We start from the raw sequence: 19,854 nt of genomic DNA, 5'->3' as shown, positions 1-19,854 counted from the left end.
AAAACTTTGGGTTGTATTTTTTGGGGGGGAAGAGGGAAAGATTGAGGGTCTAGCATTACCTGATACCAAGATGGATAGTTAACCTACCCTTATCCTTCTTAAACCAAGAGACTCTTGGTTATTTGTCTTCTGTAAGCGTAACTAAAATGGAGCAATTTCACGGGCACAGACGAGAACTCTGAAAAAGCCACGAAGTTGTTCTACAATGTCATGGCTTACTGATTGATTTTCACCAGCTATACCTGGCCTAATGTTACATCACACTCTGTATGCTTTCTGAATAGGAGTTCTGGTGTACCAATCAACTGCATTTGCTTGTAAAAATCTTCTGCCTTGACAGAGTAAACATCTGATTTTTTTTTCCCACTGAGACTCACTCTTACAAAATAGGGTTTAGGTACTCTAATATGCATGGTACCTAGTACATGGCAGACACATAATAAAGGCCCGTTGACTGATCGATGGCCCGAGGCATCAAATCTTCCTTGAAATCCTTTCTGGTCCCTTCAGCTAAAAAAGAGTAATGTCCCCTTCCTCGGTCTTCTGGTAGCTCTTTGTATCTCTTTCCTAGTCAATGAACTCATTTTAGATTATGGCCATGTATCATCATCTTAATTGCCCAACTAGATTTAAACTCCTTAAAGCCATGGGACTTACTTGTCTTGGTATTATTAGTTATATATATACACATAATATCAAGGCAGGGAGGTAGTGGATAGAGCACTGGACCTAGATTCAGAAAGATCTTAAAATCCTGCGTCAGACACCTAGCAGGTTTGTGACTCTACACAAATCTTCCATAAAATGGGGAAAATTACAACACCTCACCCACAAGGTTCCTGTGAGAATCAAATAAGTTGATTTATGGAAAGTGCTTTGAATACCTTAAAATGCTATGTAAATGTTACCTATTATTATAACTATTATTTCTTAATATTTAATGAATAGAACTGAAATATGAGACACTACACGTGTGGTGAGCCCACAAAGGCATAACAATTTATGTCTAATCTAGTCGGTGGGTGTTCTTCCACTGAAACCAGAGGCCCTGATTATTTACTGATGGGCAGCCAAAGCCCTCCCTGTTTGCCCGTGGGAAGTGGCTTAGCTAGGAAGGATGACTTTCATATAGGAGAATGAGGATATTTTTACAATGTCAGATCTTTTGACAAGAGTTTCCAAAAGCGGCAGACCATTGAAGCTTTTACTGACTCTTCCAAGAGTGCAAGTGATCCCCTAAAATCCCAGGCAAATACATTACGGAGATAGTGTAAACTTAATGGTCTCTTTTCCAAAATCTTGGTTCCAACAGCCTCAGAAACTAATTTCTACCATATCTCTTCATTGCTATTTCTACTGCCTTCATTTTATCTGCCACTTTCCTTACACCTATGTCCTCTATGGCCTATGTCCTGTACTTCAGCAGAGCTAAAAGGATTTTGGTTTTCTCTGTTCTTCTCTCTGTCCTGTTCAATTCGATCCCTGATTCCTTATTAGCCTACATATCCTGAAGAGGGAGAGATGGATAGGAAGGGGAGAAGAGAGGGCAGAAAGAGGAATGAGAAAAGGAAAAAGAAGACAAAAAGTGAGAGGGAGTAGAGAGGAAGAGGGAGAGGAGGTAATGGGAGAGGGAAAGAGAGAGAGAGAGGAAGAAGCAAGAGAGATGGGAAAAGAAAGGAAGGAAGGAGTAGGAAGAAAAAAGGGAGAGAAAGAGAGATGGAGAAAGAGAGGAAAGGGGAGGGGAGAGAGAGGGAAAGGGAAGAGGCAGAGACAGAATCAAATACAACTCTTTGCCTGGAAAATAGAGCAGAACCATGAGACCAAACACAATGACCTCAGTGACATAGAGGAAAATACCACTAAAGGAAATCAGAATTCAGATCAATGCCATAGACCCCAGAGAACTGAGGATCAAACAGCTCTCTCCTCTCAGTACAGAAATGGTAGAATACAGGAGGAGAATGAGGTTTGGTTTTGTTTTAAGTGAACTTTGTTAAAAGGGAGGGTTCTCTTGTGGAGTTGGTCCTGGGAAATGATAGTAATGTTTTGTTTTTTTTTTAAAAGGCATCAGTAAAATATTTTTAAAAGAATGTACAGGAGAAGAAGAAATGTTATTTACAATGACAATTCAAGTCCATCAAAACTTTGACGAACTAGATAAATATTCATCTCCCAGAAGCCTTTCCTGACCCAACTAATCTCATCCTACTTCCTTGTTCACATGTACTGAAAATTTGCATGGGATTCCATTTCACTCGCTTATATTTTCTAGTTCCTTTGTATCTTTCATCTGACTGAAAGCCCCTTAAACAGAAGAACCACATTCTTCATCTGCATCTTCAGGGTATGGAGGCCGATGCCAGACAGTGAGCTTCTAAATAAATAGAGGGATTACTAATGAGTGGTAGATAACTTGAGAAGTGGGAAGGGGAGAAAAAGCAAAGAAGGAGAAAGAAATGAGTTTAGTTTTGTCATTTTTAGTCTGCAATGGAGCAGGGAGACATTTAGGCACTGATATCTGAGAGCCAATTAGCACTCCAAAAATTAAAAAGGAAAAAGTTGGTGGCAGCATGTTTTTAAAGGCTTGTTAGGATTCAAGATGAATTTTTATAAATGCAGCAGTTATTTTTTTCCCCGTCTTAAAGGGATCAAGTTAAGTCCATGAGACCCCAGGCATCCTGCGTTTTATTTACCAAATTTGGGGGTGGGTTCTGAGACTTGCCAGCTGAGAATGGAAAGACTTTAATCATCGCTGCCTCAATTTAAGCTTCCCCTACAATTCTGAAAAACCAAACAGCAGCGTTGTGCAAGGGCAAGGGAGATCAAGATGAAAGCAATTTAAAACCCACAGCAAATCCCACAGGCCGAGTCCTGATGTCCAGGCTACAGGAGAAAAGGGAATAACTCATTTGCCTGGAAAAAAAGAAAATGGAAGGAAGTGTATTTCCCAGTTAGTATTGCAGGCAGAGCCCAGATGACACAGTTTTCTCATTCTTGTTACAGCAGGGTCACTGCCCAAGAGATGGCATGGAGAGAGCGCTCTACAATTTGCAAAGGGCTTCATAAAGATTCTCTCACTTGATCCTCACAACAGTGCCAAGAGGCAAGGACCACAGGTTCCAAACCCCACTGGCCCTCCCAAAGACCCCATTCATCACAACCATGACATTATGCCCATGGAGCTAACTGCCTCCCTCATGTTGTTTTGCCTGATATAAGGCTATGTTTTCAGAAAACTAACTAATGGGCATCAGGTGGGGCCTGGACCTTGGGCTCTTGGGACGCATAGCAGATAGAGGACAAATACCACTAGTCCGGCTCTTCATTGTTTCTCCATAAGGAAGGGTGGGGGAGGGATCCTAATCCTGGGGTCCCTGAGAGGATGTTTCAAGTGAGGAGTAACAAAGAACCAGATCGATGACTGCATTATAGATGAAGAAACACCCTCCGTCAAAGCAGGTTGTCCCTAGGCCAGCCCCCACACCTGGAGTGGCACACTCTCCTTCCTGGTCTCCACCTCCAAATGAGTTCCCTAGCCCCTTCAAGTCCCCACTAGAATCCTGGATTCCACAAAAAGCCTTCCCAAAGACTGGTTAATGCCAGTGCCTTCCCTCTCTTCATCATCTCTAACATAGCCTGTATTTATTTTGTTTGTACATGGTGGTTTGCATGTTGTCTCTTGAGGGTTGGGACTGTATTTGCCTTTCATTGTCCCCCTACATGCACTTGGCACACAGGCTTGATAAATGCTGGCTGACTTGCCTTGCCTAGATGTTTCAGAGGCGGAACTTTTTCATGACTGAGAGGCAGTTCCTATCCATTACATGAATATATGAAACATCACAGTGGATCAGACTCTTGGTCTATCCAGGCCAGCATTCCACCTTGGACAGAAGAACATGTGGAAGGTCATGTATGTCCTCCCTAATGGTCCTTTAAAAACACCCTAAGCCATAATATTTAATGCCCAGCCTTTAAGGCCTCAGCAGAACCCATGCTTCTGCATGTGTTCCATGGAGGGAGTTAGGAGGAGAGGAGACAGGACTGGGTAACACCATCCTCCCTGACTTTTTTCTGCCTCACTATCTATATTTAGGCCATCCCCCAGGTCTGAAATACACAGCTCTGTGCCCTCCTCATTCCATCTGTCGAATCATTCCCATCCTTCAAAACCCAGCTAAGGTACCAATCAACATTTATTAAATGCCTACTACGTGTCAGGCATGGAGCTAAGTGCTGCTTAGCTGCTGTGCTAAGGCATCATCTCCTTCACAAAGCCTTCCCTGATCCTCCCAGCAGAAAGTCCCCTCTCCCCTTCCTCAGCTATGCACCCATCACACCCTTATATGTATTATAAGTATTTGTATCCCCGCATTATCTTGCCTACTAGAATGTAGGTCAGATTCTATGACTGATTTATCTTAGCAGCCCCAACATAATACTTTGTATATCATGGGTGCCTGATGAATGTTTGGTGAATTAAATTTCCCAATCTACTGAGGCAGTGTGTTCTACTGGAGAGAGCAATGTGGCCTTGGCTTCAGAAGATGTGGGTCTGAACTGGGTCCTTACACTTAGCAGCTGCACAGCCTGTTGTACCTGTTCTGTTACAGGGCTGGCAAGAGGCAAGTGTTGTGCCAGAAAATTCCTTTGTTAACATTACTTCCAACCAAACCAGGACCACAACACCATTTCCAGAACTCTTTCTATTCTTCTTGGTCCCCAGGAGCCTCTGTTTACATACTTCTTTAAGTCAGCAATGGCTATCACTTAACTGCTCTGTGTCTCAGTTTCCTAATCTGTAAAATGAGAATCATAGGGGCTGTATTACCTGCCTCACAGCATAGCTGTGAGAAGATTGCTTTGTATACCTTCAAGCCCTCTATAAAGTTTGGGTGTTATTTTTGAAGCCAGAGAACAAAATGCAAAGCAGCATCTTGCAGCTAACTGGTGAGGAATCTGATTAGGAAGATGGACTAAAACTGACCTCTACCTCCCTTCAGCCTGGAAAGACACTCCACACTATCACCTTGCAGTGCTTTTACCTTTCTGGGGCCCCAGTGTAATTGTTTTCTCCACCTAGAATTTGGCCAAGGCCGGATTCTGATGTCTGCTCCCAGCCCCTTGCATCCTCTGCCAGAACAAGGAGGCAAAGGAAACATTCCTTCTGGGTGTGGACTCCAAGATCAGGTGCTGATCTTAACATTTTTATTTCCACCCTTGCACATATTAGCTTAAACAGGACCATGCCAAGGAATTGGTGGGAACCCTGGCAAAAATCAGATGCACATAAAAGATTAAATTTTAAGGGGGAGTTATTATTAAAACTAACTTGGCAACAAACCTTTAAATGGTAAATTTATGGGTGTGCAATGAATCATGCTTTTCCAAAGGTAGCCAGTTGCAGTCAATTGGTTTCCAGGAGGGCATCAGGGGCAGAGACAAAGAAATTGAAAAAATGATAAACAGAATCCTTTCCCCTAGCAAGCAGTTGAGGTAACATTTCTTGGTGTCTTCTTCCTTCTGCCTTAGCCAAGGCACCCTGCATTGGATCCGAGTTGGTGAGATCTCACTGGATTTAAACGGCCTCACTACTAGGGGTGCTGAAACATGTCCATTGGTATAGGGGAACTATCACTGGAGAGTTGGCCATCTGCCACTGTGAGTGGGGTTCCTTTTCTCTCTCCCTTTCTTTCCTCCCTAGTTGCCTCAGAAAACCCTGAGCATAGCAGTTAGTGGGGTTAGGGAGCTTTTGGCCCCTGTGCTGCTCCATGGTTCCAGGCATTAAAATTTGGCATCAAGGATGCGCTTCAGAGGGAAGGGGATATTTCATGCTTCTCAGAAGGAGGATTAGTTTTTTTTCCTGAAATGGTGCTGGAAAATCCAAGCCCCCCACCCTAGTTGTTTAACTAGGCAATCCCACCTGCAGTACAAAAAGAAATCTCATTTCACATTCCAAAGGGGTGACCTGTAATCCAATGTGCATAAGGCATAGGAAGAAGAGAGATTTATGGGAGAATGCCTTCCAGAGCAGATCACAAGCAGCCTAGAGAGACAGAGTCAAGCTGCGGGGGCCTTGTTGGTTCCCTTTTCTCACTATATTTTTACCTTCTTTTGATCTCTGGACCAAACTATATTCTTACTATTATTATTAAAAAAAATATGGAATACCTATGTAGATAATGACCTGGAGAAAGGGTAGATAGTTGAAAAGGATAAGATGCAGACAACTAGAATCTATTGGCTATTCTAGTCACCTGAAACTGGTCTTTCCCCTGTATAGAGCCTGAAGTTTAGAGAACCCTAGAGCTAGTCAAGAATGCCATTCAGTCAAGTCTTTCTCTGGTTGCACTCAAAGTTACATGGTATAAGATAAAAATCCTTTGGGAAAATGGCTAAGGGCCCCTCTCCCTCATCCCAGGGCTGTGGCACACATAGGCAGAAAGCTAACAGTACATTAGAACACCCTCTTTATGACTGCCTTAATTTCAGGATCCCATGACCTTTGATGTCATTATTGCTATCATCCCATTGACCATTTCTGTAACACTAAATGAAGTTTACAAAGCACTTTTAACAGACAATACTCCATTAGTTCCTCACAATAACCCTGTGAGATAGTTGTTATAATCATTACTATCTCAGAGTTTTTTTGTTTTGTTTTGTTTTGATTTGGGTGGGGCAGCTAGGTGGCACAGTGGATAGAGCACTAGTCTTGGAATCAGGAAGACTCGTTTTTCATGAGTTCAAATCCAGCCTTAGACACTTACTTACTGGCTGTATGACTCTGAACAAGTCATTTCACCCTGTTTGCCTCAGTTCTTCATATGTAAAATGAGCTGGGGAAGGAAATAGCAAACCACTCCAGTATCTTTGCCAAGAAAAATCCCAAAATGAAGTCATGATGGGTCACAAATGACTGAAATGACTCAACAAAATCTCGGTTCTTACAGATGAGAAAACTGAGGCTCATAAAGAGAAAGTGTTTTGTCCCGATCACAAAATTGATAAGTATTAAAGGTGAGGTTGGACCCAAGTCTCTGCCTAACTCTTAAGTTATCAATTACACCATGGGGCAAAAGAAATCCAGTAGGAGTTATCAAGAACATAGCTCTCCGTTTGATATCTCATCACCACTGCCTCGTTTCTGGGAGGTATGTTGTACCTCCAGCATCTTGGCATACAACCCAAGGTACTAGATTCTCCCCAGGAAAATAGCCACCCATGTTCATCAGATATCCAAGAGCTGTCCTGCTCTGCCCCCTAGAGGTATTTCATTCTCTTTCCAGTTAACAGTCCACTCCATAGTATTAAGGCCAGTTTAAAAGCACCAGGCCAGGTGCCGTAGCCAGTTCTGCTATTAGAAGCTGATCTTAGGCAGCTTCAGAAAGGAGGAAAGGGTGGAGTCTTTTACTGGCAAGAGCTAGCTTCATGTTGTGCCTTCTAGATCGCAAAACCATCCTATGTATTCCTACTGAAGTTTAGTCCATTTTTTATGTCCTTTCTTTCTGGAGATGTTTGGGAGTCAGTCCCTCATAGAAAAGAGAACTCAGGCCCTTTGACCTACCACGGCATGTGATCAAAGCCTTATTTCAATCTAAAATTTACTAATTTGAAAATTTTCAATTAGAAAACTTGCAACAAAGGAATCCGACAGGAGCAGGAAGGATGCTGATATCGTTTTCCTATAGGCTTCATTTTCAGACCCTTGAGTGGCCAAACAATGGTGGGAAAAAATGTGTAGGTATGGTTCTCTCAAAGGCTAACTGCTGAACATGTGGATACCTTCCCATACCAGGGACCACATTCTGGACAGATGTCTTATTAAGGTAACTCTCTTATTATTACTGTATCATTAAGGCTCTAAACTTATTATCAGGAGACCATTTCTTTCACTGACAATATAAACTCAAATTTTACTGGGAAAAATGTTTCTAATTTGCTTTTCACTGTGTTCTTATATACTACCAAAGATGGAGTGAGAAGGAATTGGTGTACACCACACCAAGGAAAATTTGTTAGAGCGTAGAAAAAAGTCCAGAAATGTTCAAGATGTGGCAACTAGGAGGTACAGTGGATAGAAGGCTGGACCAAGAGTCAGGGAGATCTGATTTCCCTTAGACACTTAACTAGCTATATGACCCTGGGCAAGTCACTCGGCCTCTGCTTGCCTCAGTTTTCTGATCTATAAAATGGAAATAATAATGGCACTTACCTCACAGAGTTGTTGGGAGGATCAAATGAGTAATTTCTAAAGGACTTTGCACATTTTAAAGCACTCTGTAAATGCTATTATTACTATTATTATCATCATCATCATTAATTTACAAGACTTAGGAGACGGTGGATCACTAAAAATTTAGCAATGCTACATAACACTCCCTTTCCACACATCCTTTCTCCTGCTTTCCACACTTGCAAAACTCCTAGAATGGATTTCTGGTGGCTTAGTGTGATATCCAGATTCGATTCAATTCAATAAGCATTCATCAAGTGCAGAGCAGACACGGCTACTTACATCAGTAAGAGTCACCTACTCTAATCCTAGAAGACAGAACTCTGCTATCTGTCCTGCCACGGCATCCTGAGGTCCTCGGGGTCTCACCATGTGCCCCTCCCCTTTGCTCTCCATTTCCTAGGCACATTAGTGGATGTGCCGGTAAACCTTGAGAACCCATTGGCCTTGCCATTGCACCTGCTGCTACGCCCACGAGGACTCCTAGGTCTTTCAATCCACTCTGCAGCTGAACACTTATATATGTTAAGAGTTACAGCCTAAATAGAGTGTGAGCTCCTTGACAATAGTCCTGTGTATCTATTTGTCTTCCAAGAGCTCATCACATAGTAAGTACTTAATAAATCCTCATTCATTCATTCATCCATTCATCCATTAAAGTACCTAGTATGAATCTAAGCTGGCTACAGCCATATAATCCAAGCTTCCTACAGATATATGAAAATATGTTACTAATCACTGATAATTAGAGAAATGCAAATTAAAGCTCTCATACCCATCAGATTGACAAATTTGACAAAAAAGGAAAATGACAAATGTTGAGGCTGTGGGGGGGATGGTATACAGATAGTTCTTGCTCCACATAAGTGGATTATTCTACAGATTTCTAGTAAAGCGATTTTTTTGGACATTGGGAAAAAAAGGAGGGAAGAAAGCAGGAAGGGGGAACTCACCCATGGATGGTTCAAGGACATGGGGGAGGAGAAATACCTGCGGAAGGGGGGGCTTACATTTTTTCTGCTTTCACTTGGAGGGTGTTTTTTTTTTTAGTTTAGTTGTTTTTTTTCTGGTGGGGAGGTGGCACAGGAGGCTAGGAGTGTTTAGTGAGGAGCAGGAGCGGAGAGAGAGAACATAGAACTATACAGTAAAGCTAACATGGTTTTTTGTTTGTTTATTTTTGGAATGCATATTTCTTTCAGAATTCTTTATATGAAGTCGAACTTACATAATGTGAATTTATGGAAGATCTTACTGAGGCATTGTTGGTGGAGCTGAGGATTGGTCTAGCCATTCTGGAAAGCAATTTAGAACTATGGCCAAAATGTTTCTAAACTGTGCATGTCCTTTGACTAAGTAAGGTGCTAGCACACAGGAGTCAAGGAATTAGGAAAATGTGGATGTGGATGTGTACAAAATATTTACAGTAGTGTTTTTTTGTGACGGAATAGAGCTGAAAACTAGGTACCTACCTATTAGGGGATGGTTGAAGAGACTATGGTATATGAATGTAATAGAAAACTATTGTGCCACAGGGCAGCTAGGTGGCGCCATAGCACATACAGTACTGGATCTGGAATCACGCCGACTGATTTTCCTGAGTTCAAATCAGGCTTCAGGCACTGACTACCTGTATGACCCTGGGCAAGCCACTTAAATCCGTTTGCCTCAGTTCCTCATTTATAAAATGAGATAGAGAAGGAAATGGCAAACCACTCCAGGATCTTTGCTAAAAAACAGACAAACCCAAATGGGGTCACAGAGAGTCAGACTCGACTGAAACAACTCAAAAACAACAAATTATGCCACAAGAAATGATGAAGAGGAGCGTTTCAGAGAAACTTGAGAAGACTTGTACGTGTACGGTACAGAGTAAAGTGAGCACAAGCAGGAAGTTAAATTATACAATAACTACATTGTAGAAATGAACAATTTTGAAACTTAAGAACTTTAAATCATCTCGATGGCCAGCTAAGATTCCAGAATATCAATGGTGAAGAATGCCACCTACCGTCTAAGGGTGATGGGCTAATACACAGAATGAGACAGACATTTTTGAACACAGCCAATGTGGGAGTTTGTTTTGCTTGCTTATGCATGCATATGAGTGACAAGTTTTTGCTTTCCTATTTTTTTCTCAAGTGAGTGTATGTATGTGTGGGGGGGGTGAGAATAGGGAAAAATAAATACTGGTTCATTGAAAAATAAAATAAAATCCACTTTTTAAAAAGACACCGTTAAGTCCTGGGGATATGATAAGTAACAGTAGTACTGGTAGCTTGGTGTGACAGAAATAGCAGGGAATCTGGAGCCTGGATCTTGCCTCTGAAAGTCACTTAAACTTTCTGAGCCTCTGCAAAATGGAGTATAATACTACTTATGGTACTTACCACACAGGGTTGTTGCAACGACCAAATAAGGTAATGAAAGTAAATCATACTGTATTCGTTAAAGTTCTATATTAATGTGAGCTATTTACCCATTTTGCCACAGTTAATTTATACAATCCTGTCCAGAGAACTAAATTATCTCTCCAGCATGAGGAATCTGTGTTTGGTGTCTGGGTATTAATTATGGCAAGTTTGAAGGGCCTCCAGAAAAGAAGGGGAATTGTCCCTCCTCATGCCATAACATTCCAAGCATTCCCCTCTTTACCTCCTTCCTGTACTCAGCCCCAGTTCAGGCTGTTAGCAAGAAGTGTCAGAGAGACAATCCCAGCAAGCAAACACCAATCCAGCGGCCTTATCTGCTTTCTCCCTCTCGGCTTCATTATAGGGCTGTTGTCTGTGATTATCAAGTGGACCGGATGGTTTCTGACATTCTCTACTGGGGTGCTTGGGTTATGTGGGTACATCATTAAGATTCTCTGGATAAGGATAAAATTATACTGTACAGACTACAAAAGGCATTTTGAACTTCCAAACTGAGCTAACAGTAGGTTTCTAGGAGGTTAAATCTCTGTAAAGCTCCATTCTGTAGTCTCTAATGCACAAATCAATTCATGTCTACATTTCTGGGGAAGTAGGGGGCCACTGAACCACATTGAAATTGAGCTGTTCCTGTGCCCTGGAGGCTTTCTGGATAGCACTCTTTTTCCCACTGAGCAAGAGTCTCTGCATGTTAAATATAGCTATACTTAGAAGGATTTTCTTAAAAACAAGTTGAAGCAAACGTCTGTGGAGGTGAGATTTGGGACTGGCTTTCTGCAACTCCTGTTTCCTATTCTGCTTGGTGGAATAACTCACACATGGAAAAGCGGACAGGGTCACAGAAAGCCACCAGAGGAAGAGACTCTGCTGACAGAGGAAGACAACCACTGAAAGTGACAGACTGACGTCTTGCTGGTCACTGAGTCTCCGACGACTTTGGAGGAATCTTTGTAACTCTTTTTCTGGGAGATGTAAAATCCACCTAGCTGCAAAGCACTCCAGACAACCAAAGAGAAACGAATACCTGCAACTAGTCGATGAGCCTGGCACGGTTTGGGTCTTACACCTAGGCTTCTGTAGCTGCAAATACTGTGAGCATCGATGGAACCAAACCCTTATTCACCTAACCCTGTGAGAAAAACCGGCCAGGTTCAGCAACTGCTTTTATAAGCTCTGCCATCTCCTCATGGAGTCTCTCTGCCCCATGGCTTTGTTCCTAAAATCAATCCTGGGTTGCCAGCTGGTTTTAGAGTGTGGAAAGCACCTCTCTTTGACACAAAGAGTCCCTTATAAAACAAATTCCAGGGTTATACAGATATGGTGGGAGGAGAGTATTTTTTCTCATTTTCTTTTCTTTCTTTTCTTCATTACTTTCATTACTTCTTTCTTTTTTCTTCCTTTCTTCTTTCTTTCTTTCTTGAATAGAGGGTATCTTTTAAACCTGTAGCTCCCTCATTTCCTTCTACGTCTTTGCCTTCTGCAGTATCTTCAATCTACATTATGCTGCTGAGTTATGGGATCTCTGATCTCATAGAAGGGCACTGGGCCTGTCAGGACTTGGGATCATAGGACTTAATCCCCGGTCTGTTCAGGACTAGCACATTTCGCCTTGAGAAGACAAGATTCAAGGAGGGACATGATAGTGGTTGAGAACCTAGAGGGCTATAATATGGAAGAAGAAGGCTTCATCTCCTTGTAAAATGGAAGGGACATTCTGATTGGCCCTAGAAGGAGGAACAGGGAGTAAAGAATGGAAAGAGTGGAAGGATAACTGGATACCAACTACACAGGATAATAGGATAATAACTAGATAGGATAACAACTACAGCGACCCCAAAATGGAAGAGGCTGCCTTGGGAAAGAGTGGGTCCTTTCTCAATGGAAATATTTAAGCATAGACTGGGCTACCTGTTGGGTATATTGTACTGAGGATACTTTTTTGGGGTAAGGGTAGCACTAGATGGCCATTTGAATCCCTTTCACTTCTGTAATTCAACTTCTTGTCACCTTGGGTTAGTTCCTTTGCTATTTTTTGCCTCAAATCTTTAAACATGGGCGTAAGAATGCCTATTTTCTTAGTCTCATAGGGTTACTGTGAGAACAGATGCAAAAGGACTTCGAAAAGTTAAAAGTGTCATAAAGTACAGGATATTTACTATAATATTGGTATCAAACTGGGAAAAGTTAAATTTATTTTGAATACATGCTCACAATTACACACTGTATACGCATTATATGCATATATACAAGGTGTCCCAAAAGTCTAAATTCAGTTTAAACTATTAACTGTATGAAAAGAGGCATAGATCAACAATGTATTTTAAACTGGTAGGAAAAATGATAGCTATGGTTTGCAACAATTTTCAAATCAACAATTCACTAAGTGACTAGTAAGAAAAATAATATAAAGCAAACCCCATAAGAATTTGTGATTAGGAAAAAAAATCCTCCCCCTAAATGGGTCAATGTTATTAAATTATTCTTGACTTTAATCAAAAAGTGAATCGCAAATAGTGGAATTTCTCTACCAAAGTCTTTCTTCAGTGCCTTGTCTTGGCATGGAGGTTCTGGAAGGCTATTCCAGCAGAGTGTGAGCTCTGGCAGTTTCTGCCCAACATGCCATACCAACTCTGGTCCTGAAGGCTCTTCACATCCTGCCCCCAGGCTACCTTCTAGGCTTATTATATACTTTACGCTTCAGGCAAATGGGACTATTTGCTGTTTCCTGTTTAGAGTATCATGGCTCCTGTCTCTGTGCCTGTGTACCAGTTATCTCCTCTGTTGTGAATGTCCTTATTCTTCTTCACCTCTATTTCTTAGTATCTTTAGCTTCCTTCAAAGCTGAGCTCTAATGCCACATCCTAGATGACACCTCTCCCTAATCCTCTTTTTGCCATCCCCCATTTCCCCATTTACTCCAGTCTTTGATGGAGTGGTGGCCTTTCTCCTTGCCAAGGCTAAGTAAGGCTTCTACTTAGACCCTTGATCCCATCCCATAATGGTTACTCTGGCAGATACTCCCACAATCTTCTCCCTTCTCCCTCTAATCTTCAATCTCTCCTGGCTTTTTTCCTGATGCTTATAAATACGCCCAAGTCTTTCTCATCTTTAAACAAAAAACCTTCCCTTGACCCTACCATCCCCTAAAGCTATCTTAAATCATTCCTCTTATTAGCCAAACTCTTAGAAAAAGCAATTTACACTCATTGTATCTACTTCCTATTCCTTCACTCATTTTTCAACCCGGCATCTAATGTTAACACTCAATTGAAAATGCTCTCTTCAAAGTTGCCCATGATCTCTTAAATGCCAAATCCAATGGAATGTTTCCAGGCATTACTCTTTTCTGCATTCTTCTTCTTCTTTTTTTTTTTTCCGAGGCAATTGGGGTTAAGTGACTTGCCCAGGGTCACACAGCTAGTAAGTGTCAATGTCAAGGGTCTGGTCTGAGACCAGATTTGAACTCAGGTCCTCCTGACTCCAGGGCCAGTGCTCTATCCACTGCGCCACCTAGCTGCCCCTTTTCTGCATTATTCTATTCCTCTGTTTCCTGTTGCTCAGTCTCATTTATGTTTCACTCTCTAGTGGTAGATGTCCCCCACAGATCTGTCCTGGACCCATTTAATTTCTCTGTACTATATGGTCTTTTTTCTTTCTGTGATTTCATTAGCTCCCCTGGAATTATAATCACTATGCAGATGACTCTGAGACACACACATGTATTTACAACTTAATGTTAATCCTAGATTACTTAGTTGATTTAAAAAAGTGGTTAATGGATCTGGGAGAAAAGAATTTTCAAAACAGCATAAATGTATTTAAAGCACTCTGCCCACGTACATATACGCACGTGTATATGTATGTATGCACGTACACATATATATGTGTGTGTATATGCATGTATGCATGCATATATATATGTGTGTATGTGTGTTTTTTGTATGTATAAATCTCCAGACCTTTCTCTCCTGAGCTCCAGTTTCATATCACTATCAGCCTATTGGACATTTCCAACCAAATATCCCACAGGCATCTCAAACTCCATATGTTCAAAATCAAACTATTTTCCCCCTGAAATCGACCCCTCTTCTTCACTTCTCTGTCTGTGTCACAGGCATCCACTATCCTTCCAATCTAGGTTTGTCACCTTGGAGTCATCCCTGACTCTTCACTCTTTCTCACTCTCCATAACCAAGTTTGCCAAGTGTATTGACTCAGCCTTCCAAGTATCTCTTGATTCTGTCCCCTAGTCTCCACTCACACAGATACTCCCCTAGGTCCGGCTCCTATCTCCTCTCATGCAGACAACTGCAATAACCTCCTCATTGGTCTCTCCATTTCTGGTCACTTCCCACTCTACTGCATCCTCTGCACAGATGCCCAGAGTGATATTCCTAAGGGTCTAACCACGTTTTCCTCCTCATTCAGAAGTACTTTTTTTACCTCCTAGATAAAATACAGCCTCTTACACAATCTCGTTAGCTTATTACACCTCATGTCCTAGCCAAACTGGACTGATAGCCCTTCCTTATACAGGACATTGTTTCCAGACTCCCCTGTGTGTGGAAAGCGTGTGCTCCTCCCCTACATCTCTTAGAACACTTAGCTTTCCTTCAAAGTTTAGTTCAAGAGCCATCTATTACTGAAGGCTTCTCCTAATGCTTCCAGCTATTTCTGTTCCTCCAAATTATTTTGCATTTATTTTTCCTCTACTACACTTACTACTACGTGCATATGTTGTTTTCCCTAAAAGAATATGAGCTCCTAGAGAGCAGAGACTGTTTCAATGTTTGTCTTCATAGCCCTAGTACTTAGCATGGTACCTGGCACGTAGCAGATGCTTAATAAAAGTCTTTTGACTGCCTGAGAAGAAAGCCTTTGAACAGTAGTCCAGTGATGCTCTGATTGTGTTATCGCAGCACTAGCATCAATGTGATGGGACTGGTTAGTTTCAAGGTGATACACTTTTTGGCAACAATAACTTTCAAAAGCCATCTATTAAGTTGCAGAGAGATTGTGATTTCTGTCGGTTTAGAAAATATCTACACACAAAATGACAGACCCACAAATATTGACCATAGTATTACTGGCATTGTAAATAATTACATAATGCAGGCTCTTTAGCACATTCAACTCCACGTAGTATCGAATGACATTTATAGCCAATTAATATGCTATGGTTGTCCAGGACCAATATACATTAGTACAGTTACCATATCGTTTCTCCCCTAAGCAAAGAATTTATAACATTTTAGAATACCTGCTACTATCATCAGTGATAGTCAATGCCTTGAGCCTTTCTGATTATTCAAACCTTTTCTTATATCCTCTCCATTTCAAATACCACCTCATTGCAATATGCAATTTCTACTCAAGTAATCTTGATCTAGGCAGATTAGCCCTGTGGAACACAGGAAAACAGGGTAAAGAAGAATCCGGGAAGGAGAACAATAAGGGAAGGGAAGAGGAGAAAAAGCTCAAAGAAAAAGTCAAAGGAAAGAATGAATAAAATATGGAGAAGGGAAGAATAAAATAGGAATAAAAGAAGGGAAAAGGGAAGGAAGGAAAATAAAGCAAAAGAGAAGTGATGTAAAAATAGAAAACGGATGAGAGAAAGAGGAGAAGAGAAGGAAAGAACTAGTTGAATAATTAGAATCAATCCCAGTCTATTGAAGTAATGTTAGACTAGGCAGATGGATTAGTCCTATGGAAAAACAGGGCACAGAAGCATCCTACTTGCAAACCCTATGGTCCAGGAAGGAGAAAACTCACAGACAAAGATTGGATTAATAGTTTCCACCCTTTCTTAAAGGTCTATCTTTTGAAGGAGAGAAGATAACATATTCCTCATGGTTTGTTATAAATAAGCATCATCTGGAAATTCAAAAGAATAACTTCCTCACTCTAATCATTAACTTTTCTGTCAAAGGCAACTCTAAAAAAGATGGCTCAGTTTTCATGATAAGGGTTTAGTTTATAGTAGAATTTGTGAACTTCAGGATGGTTTAGAGACAGGCAGTGAGGAGAATGGTGATACACTACAGATTTCTAGTTCACACTATCCCTTCATCAGCTGTATAGGTATGCTCTAGGCTAAGAGCACTGGACTTTGAGCCAGAAGAGACCTGAATTCAAAATGCAGCTTTGACACTTAACAGCTGTGTAACTGTAGACAATTCATTAAAACTTTCTGAGCTTTAATTTCCTCATCTGAAAAATGGAAGCAATAATACTAGACTATTCTACCTGCCTCTCAGGGTTGTAGGGCTGAAAGCAGTTTGCAAATCCTAAAGCACTATATCATCATAGGTTATCATCATTACCATTATTTTCATAGTCTAATGATAGGCTAACCAGTGCAGTCTAGTTCTGAGGAGGTGAGCAAACAACTCACCAAAACCTGAAACCCCTGGAATCCTGGATGACCCACACTGAGTAAATAACACTGACGGAGAAAAATGAATGCAAAATGCATCCTTGATTTGAAAATTCAGCGTTTTGCTGCTTAACTTGAACAAAAGGAGATTAAAGTGGGGAAAAGAGTACTGCATTTGTCTGTAACTTATATTTTTTAACAAATCAAGATCAATTTTAGATTAACATTGAGACAGGTATATATTTCAATGTATATTTCAACCTTTTCAATGGCTTTGTCTTTCAAAGATCTCAGATAAACAGGCCATACTGCCCTTCATGTGCTCAAAAAAAAAAAAAAATACAAAATACACACAGGTAAAGAATGACACAGGGTTACTTAAGCTCATTTCTGATACTTACCCAGAGATCTCTCTTTTGTCTGGTTGGTTGACCTCACCACTGGAAGGCTTGCCCGTGTACGGCTGCCTCTAGAAAAAGGAGTCGGTGACTCTCCCTCTGACATGGCTTCCAAAGAATCAGCAGATGCCTCTGACAGATGCTCAGCCTGGTCTCCCAAATTGGGCGGTTGAGGGCTTTGAGAAAGCTTTGGGCTTCTGGTCTGCAAAAGACATTAAAGGGAGGGAAGGGGAAGTATAGCATTCTATTATTACACTTTTAAATGTTTTCAATACTATCAAGACTGGGCAATCTGGAAAATCAATTTGGGGGGAGAAAGTTGGGGCTGTGGTTGGGGGGAGAAAAGTCCATCAAAAATTTTGAATTTAGAAATCTGAATGGCTTTGTGTGGTCAAGGTGACTGCTATGAAAGTTATTTTTAAAAACATATTGTCCCTGGGTATGCCATTAGGATTTTTATTGCTGTACCTCTACTGCACAAATTTCATTTCTAACAAAGACCTGAGGCTAAGACATATTATAGGAGAGATGTATGGCAATTCCATTCCTTATGACTTGAACAACTGTTAACAGGTGTTATAACGTAGACGTAAATGTGCACAGACACATATCCTTAACAGGGAAAGGGAAGACGCTTCTATGGCTAAGCTGCAACATTCTATTTCTAAGTCTTTCACCGAGATTACTTTGAAAATCAGTAAGGTTGTATTATAGGAGGGAAAAATAGTGGCACAGTTGGGCAGGGATTTAGTTTTGGTGGCTGAAATCCCCTAAGATTTTAAAAAATCTCTATTCTTTCTCTTACCCACCTTGTCAATCAACAGAGAGGCTCTGCAAATAGATACAGCCATATTGGAGCTGATTCTCAATTTTAATGATGTCTGTTGCACAGGGATTGGGTAAAAATGGGAAGAATCAATCAAATTGCTGCCCACATGAGCTCAATCAATAGAACTCAATCTATTTCAATGTACTCAGTACCTACAAACTACTACACAGGGCATAGAAGAAATGGAATACATTAACTTCTACCCTCTGGGAATTTCCAAAGTAGTCAAAGAGATAAGGCAAATGAACAACTTGTGAACAATGCTGGCTAGGATACAGTTAAGTAGCCCATGAACTGGGTGCTCTTCATTACTTTAGTGAATTTGTGATTTTGAAGACATGGGTATTCCTTCCAGCAACAGAAACTGCAACCCATTCATTCATTCACACCTTCTCATCTTATATGACTCCGGTTCATGTGTTCCTATAAAACCTCCACAGGGGTTCTAGCTAATGCTCCCAATGCCTCCTTCTAGATAGCTTAGCATGATGAGGGTTACCAGAGGAACACATGAGTTGTCCATCTCTTATCCCTTATTTAAAAAATTCAAAATCCATTGGCTTATGATAATCCATTCTGAAGTTCAACCCAAACAAACCCTAAGTTTTCCACACAAACAAAACCAAGTTCAGTTCATAAATTCATCATGAATGTTGCAAAGAAGAAACAAGAAATAAGATCAGATGGATAGAGTATAAATGTTACTACGCATATCAACACTTAATAGTTTGCTAAACTTTCATCTGTCGTGTCTGTTTAACTGAATTTAATTGGCTACAGATGGGACATCTCTGGCCCTTTTTCATGGAGCTCCAAGATGAAAAGTAATGTAGTATATTTCCCTTTGCCTAAAGGAAAGAAGGCTAGATAGCACTTGACTGCTTCCATTCTTGGGAGACAGAAAGATCTGAGTAAGATGGGTAACTCAACTCAGCTATGAAATTGTAGATGTTATAGCCTTCATGTAGAATGTAAGCTCATTGAGGGCAGAGACTTTTATTTTTTGTCTCTGTATTCTCAACCCATCACATAGTGCCATGTACCTCTTCCCCACCTTCCTCAATCCATCCATATAGGAAACTATTTGCATGGAAAGCCTCTACTCAAGCAATTCACTCTCTGTAACATAGAATCTCGGAGAATTGCCTGAAGCATTGTAAGGTTAACTGACATGGCCAGGGTCACTCCTTATACGTCAGAGGCATCCTGGATGAAGGACTTCCCAACTCCTAACTCTGTTCTCTAACCACTATACCAGGCAGTCTCTTACAGTGCACACAGGTGGTTAGAAAATGATTAATTACATTGACATCCCAATCCAGAATGGTGGAATTCCTGACTGGTCAATAGTTGAGGTAACCCATTCAATTTTTCCTTTGTCCTTGGATTATGACTGTTTGCTGCTTGAACCAAACAGCTGGTTATGACTAAATAGTACCTTTTTCCTGAAATCTGTTTGGGTTGTATGAACTTAGCCCTAGTATTGGAACAGGAACACTATTTTGTCAGGAAAAGCAACCCTAAAGATTTTACTGGTAGTCTGAGAATGCATTACCTAGTTTCTGAAGAGGTACAATAGATTAAACTAA

General features: G+C 40.9%; 1 protein-coding gene across 1 annotated transcript in view; it reads right to left on the bottom strand.

Annotated features, from left to right (window-relative positions):
- The window catches only part of KIAA1217 (KIAA1217 ortholog), a 536,845-nt gene that overhangs the window by 136,880 nt on the left and 380,111 nt on the right, over nucleotides 1-19,854 (bottom strand). The window contains exon 3 of the mRNA XM_027847866.1: nucleotides 17,440-17,638. Within this exon, the coding sequence (XP_027703667.1) occupies nucleotides 17,440-17,638 (199 nt within the window). The remainder of the gene's footprint in view (nucleotides 1-17,439; nucleotides 17,639-19,854) is intronic.

This window comes from Vombatus ursinus, unplaced genomic scaffold, assembly GCF_900497805.2.
Source record: "Vombatus ursinus unplaced genomic scaffold, bare-nosed wombat genome assembly UNPS02005459.1, whole genome shotgun sequence".
NCBI lineage: Eukaryota > Metazoa > Chordata > Mammalia > Diprotodontia > Vombatidae > Vombatus > Vombatus ursinus.
Note: the sequence above shows the minus strand (reverse complement) of the source record. Positions and strands in the feature narration are given on the sequence as shown.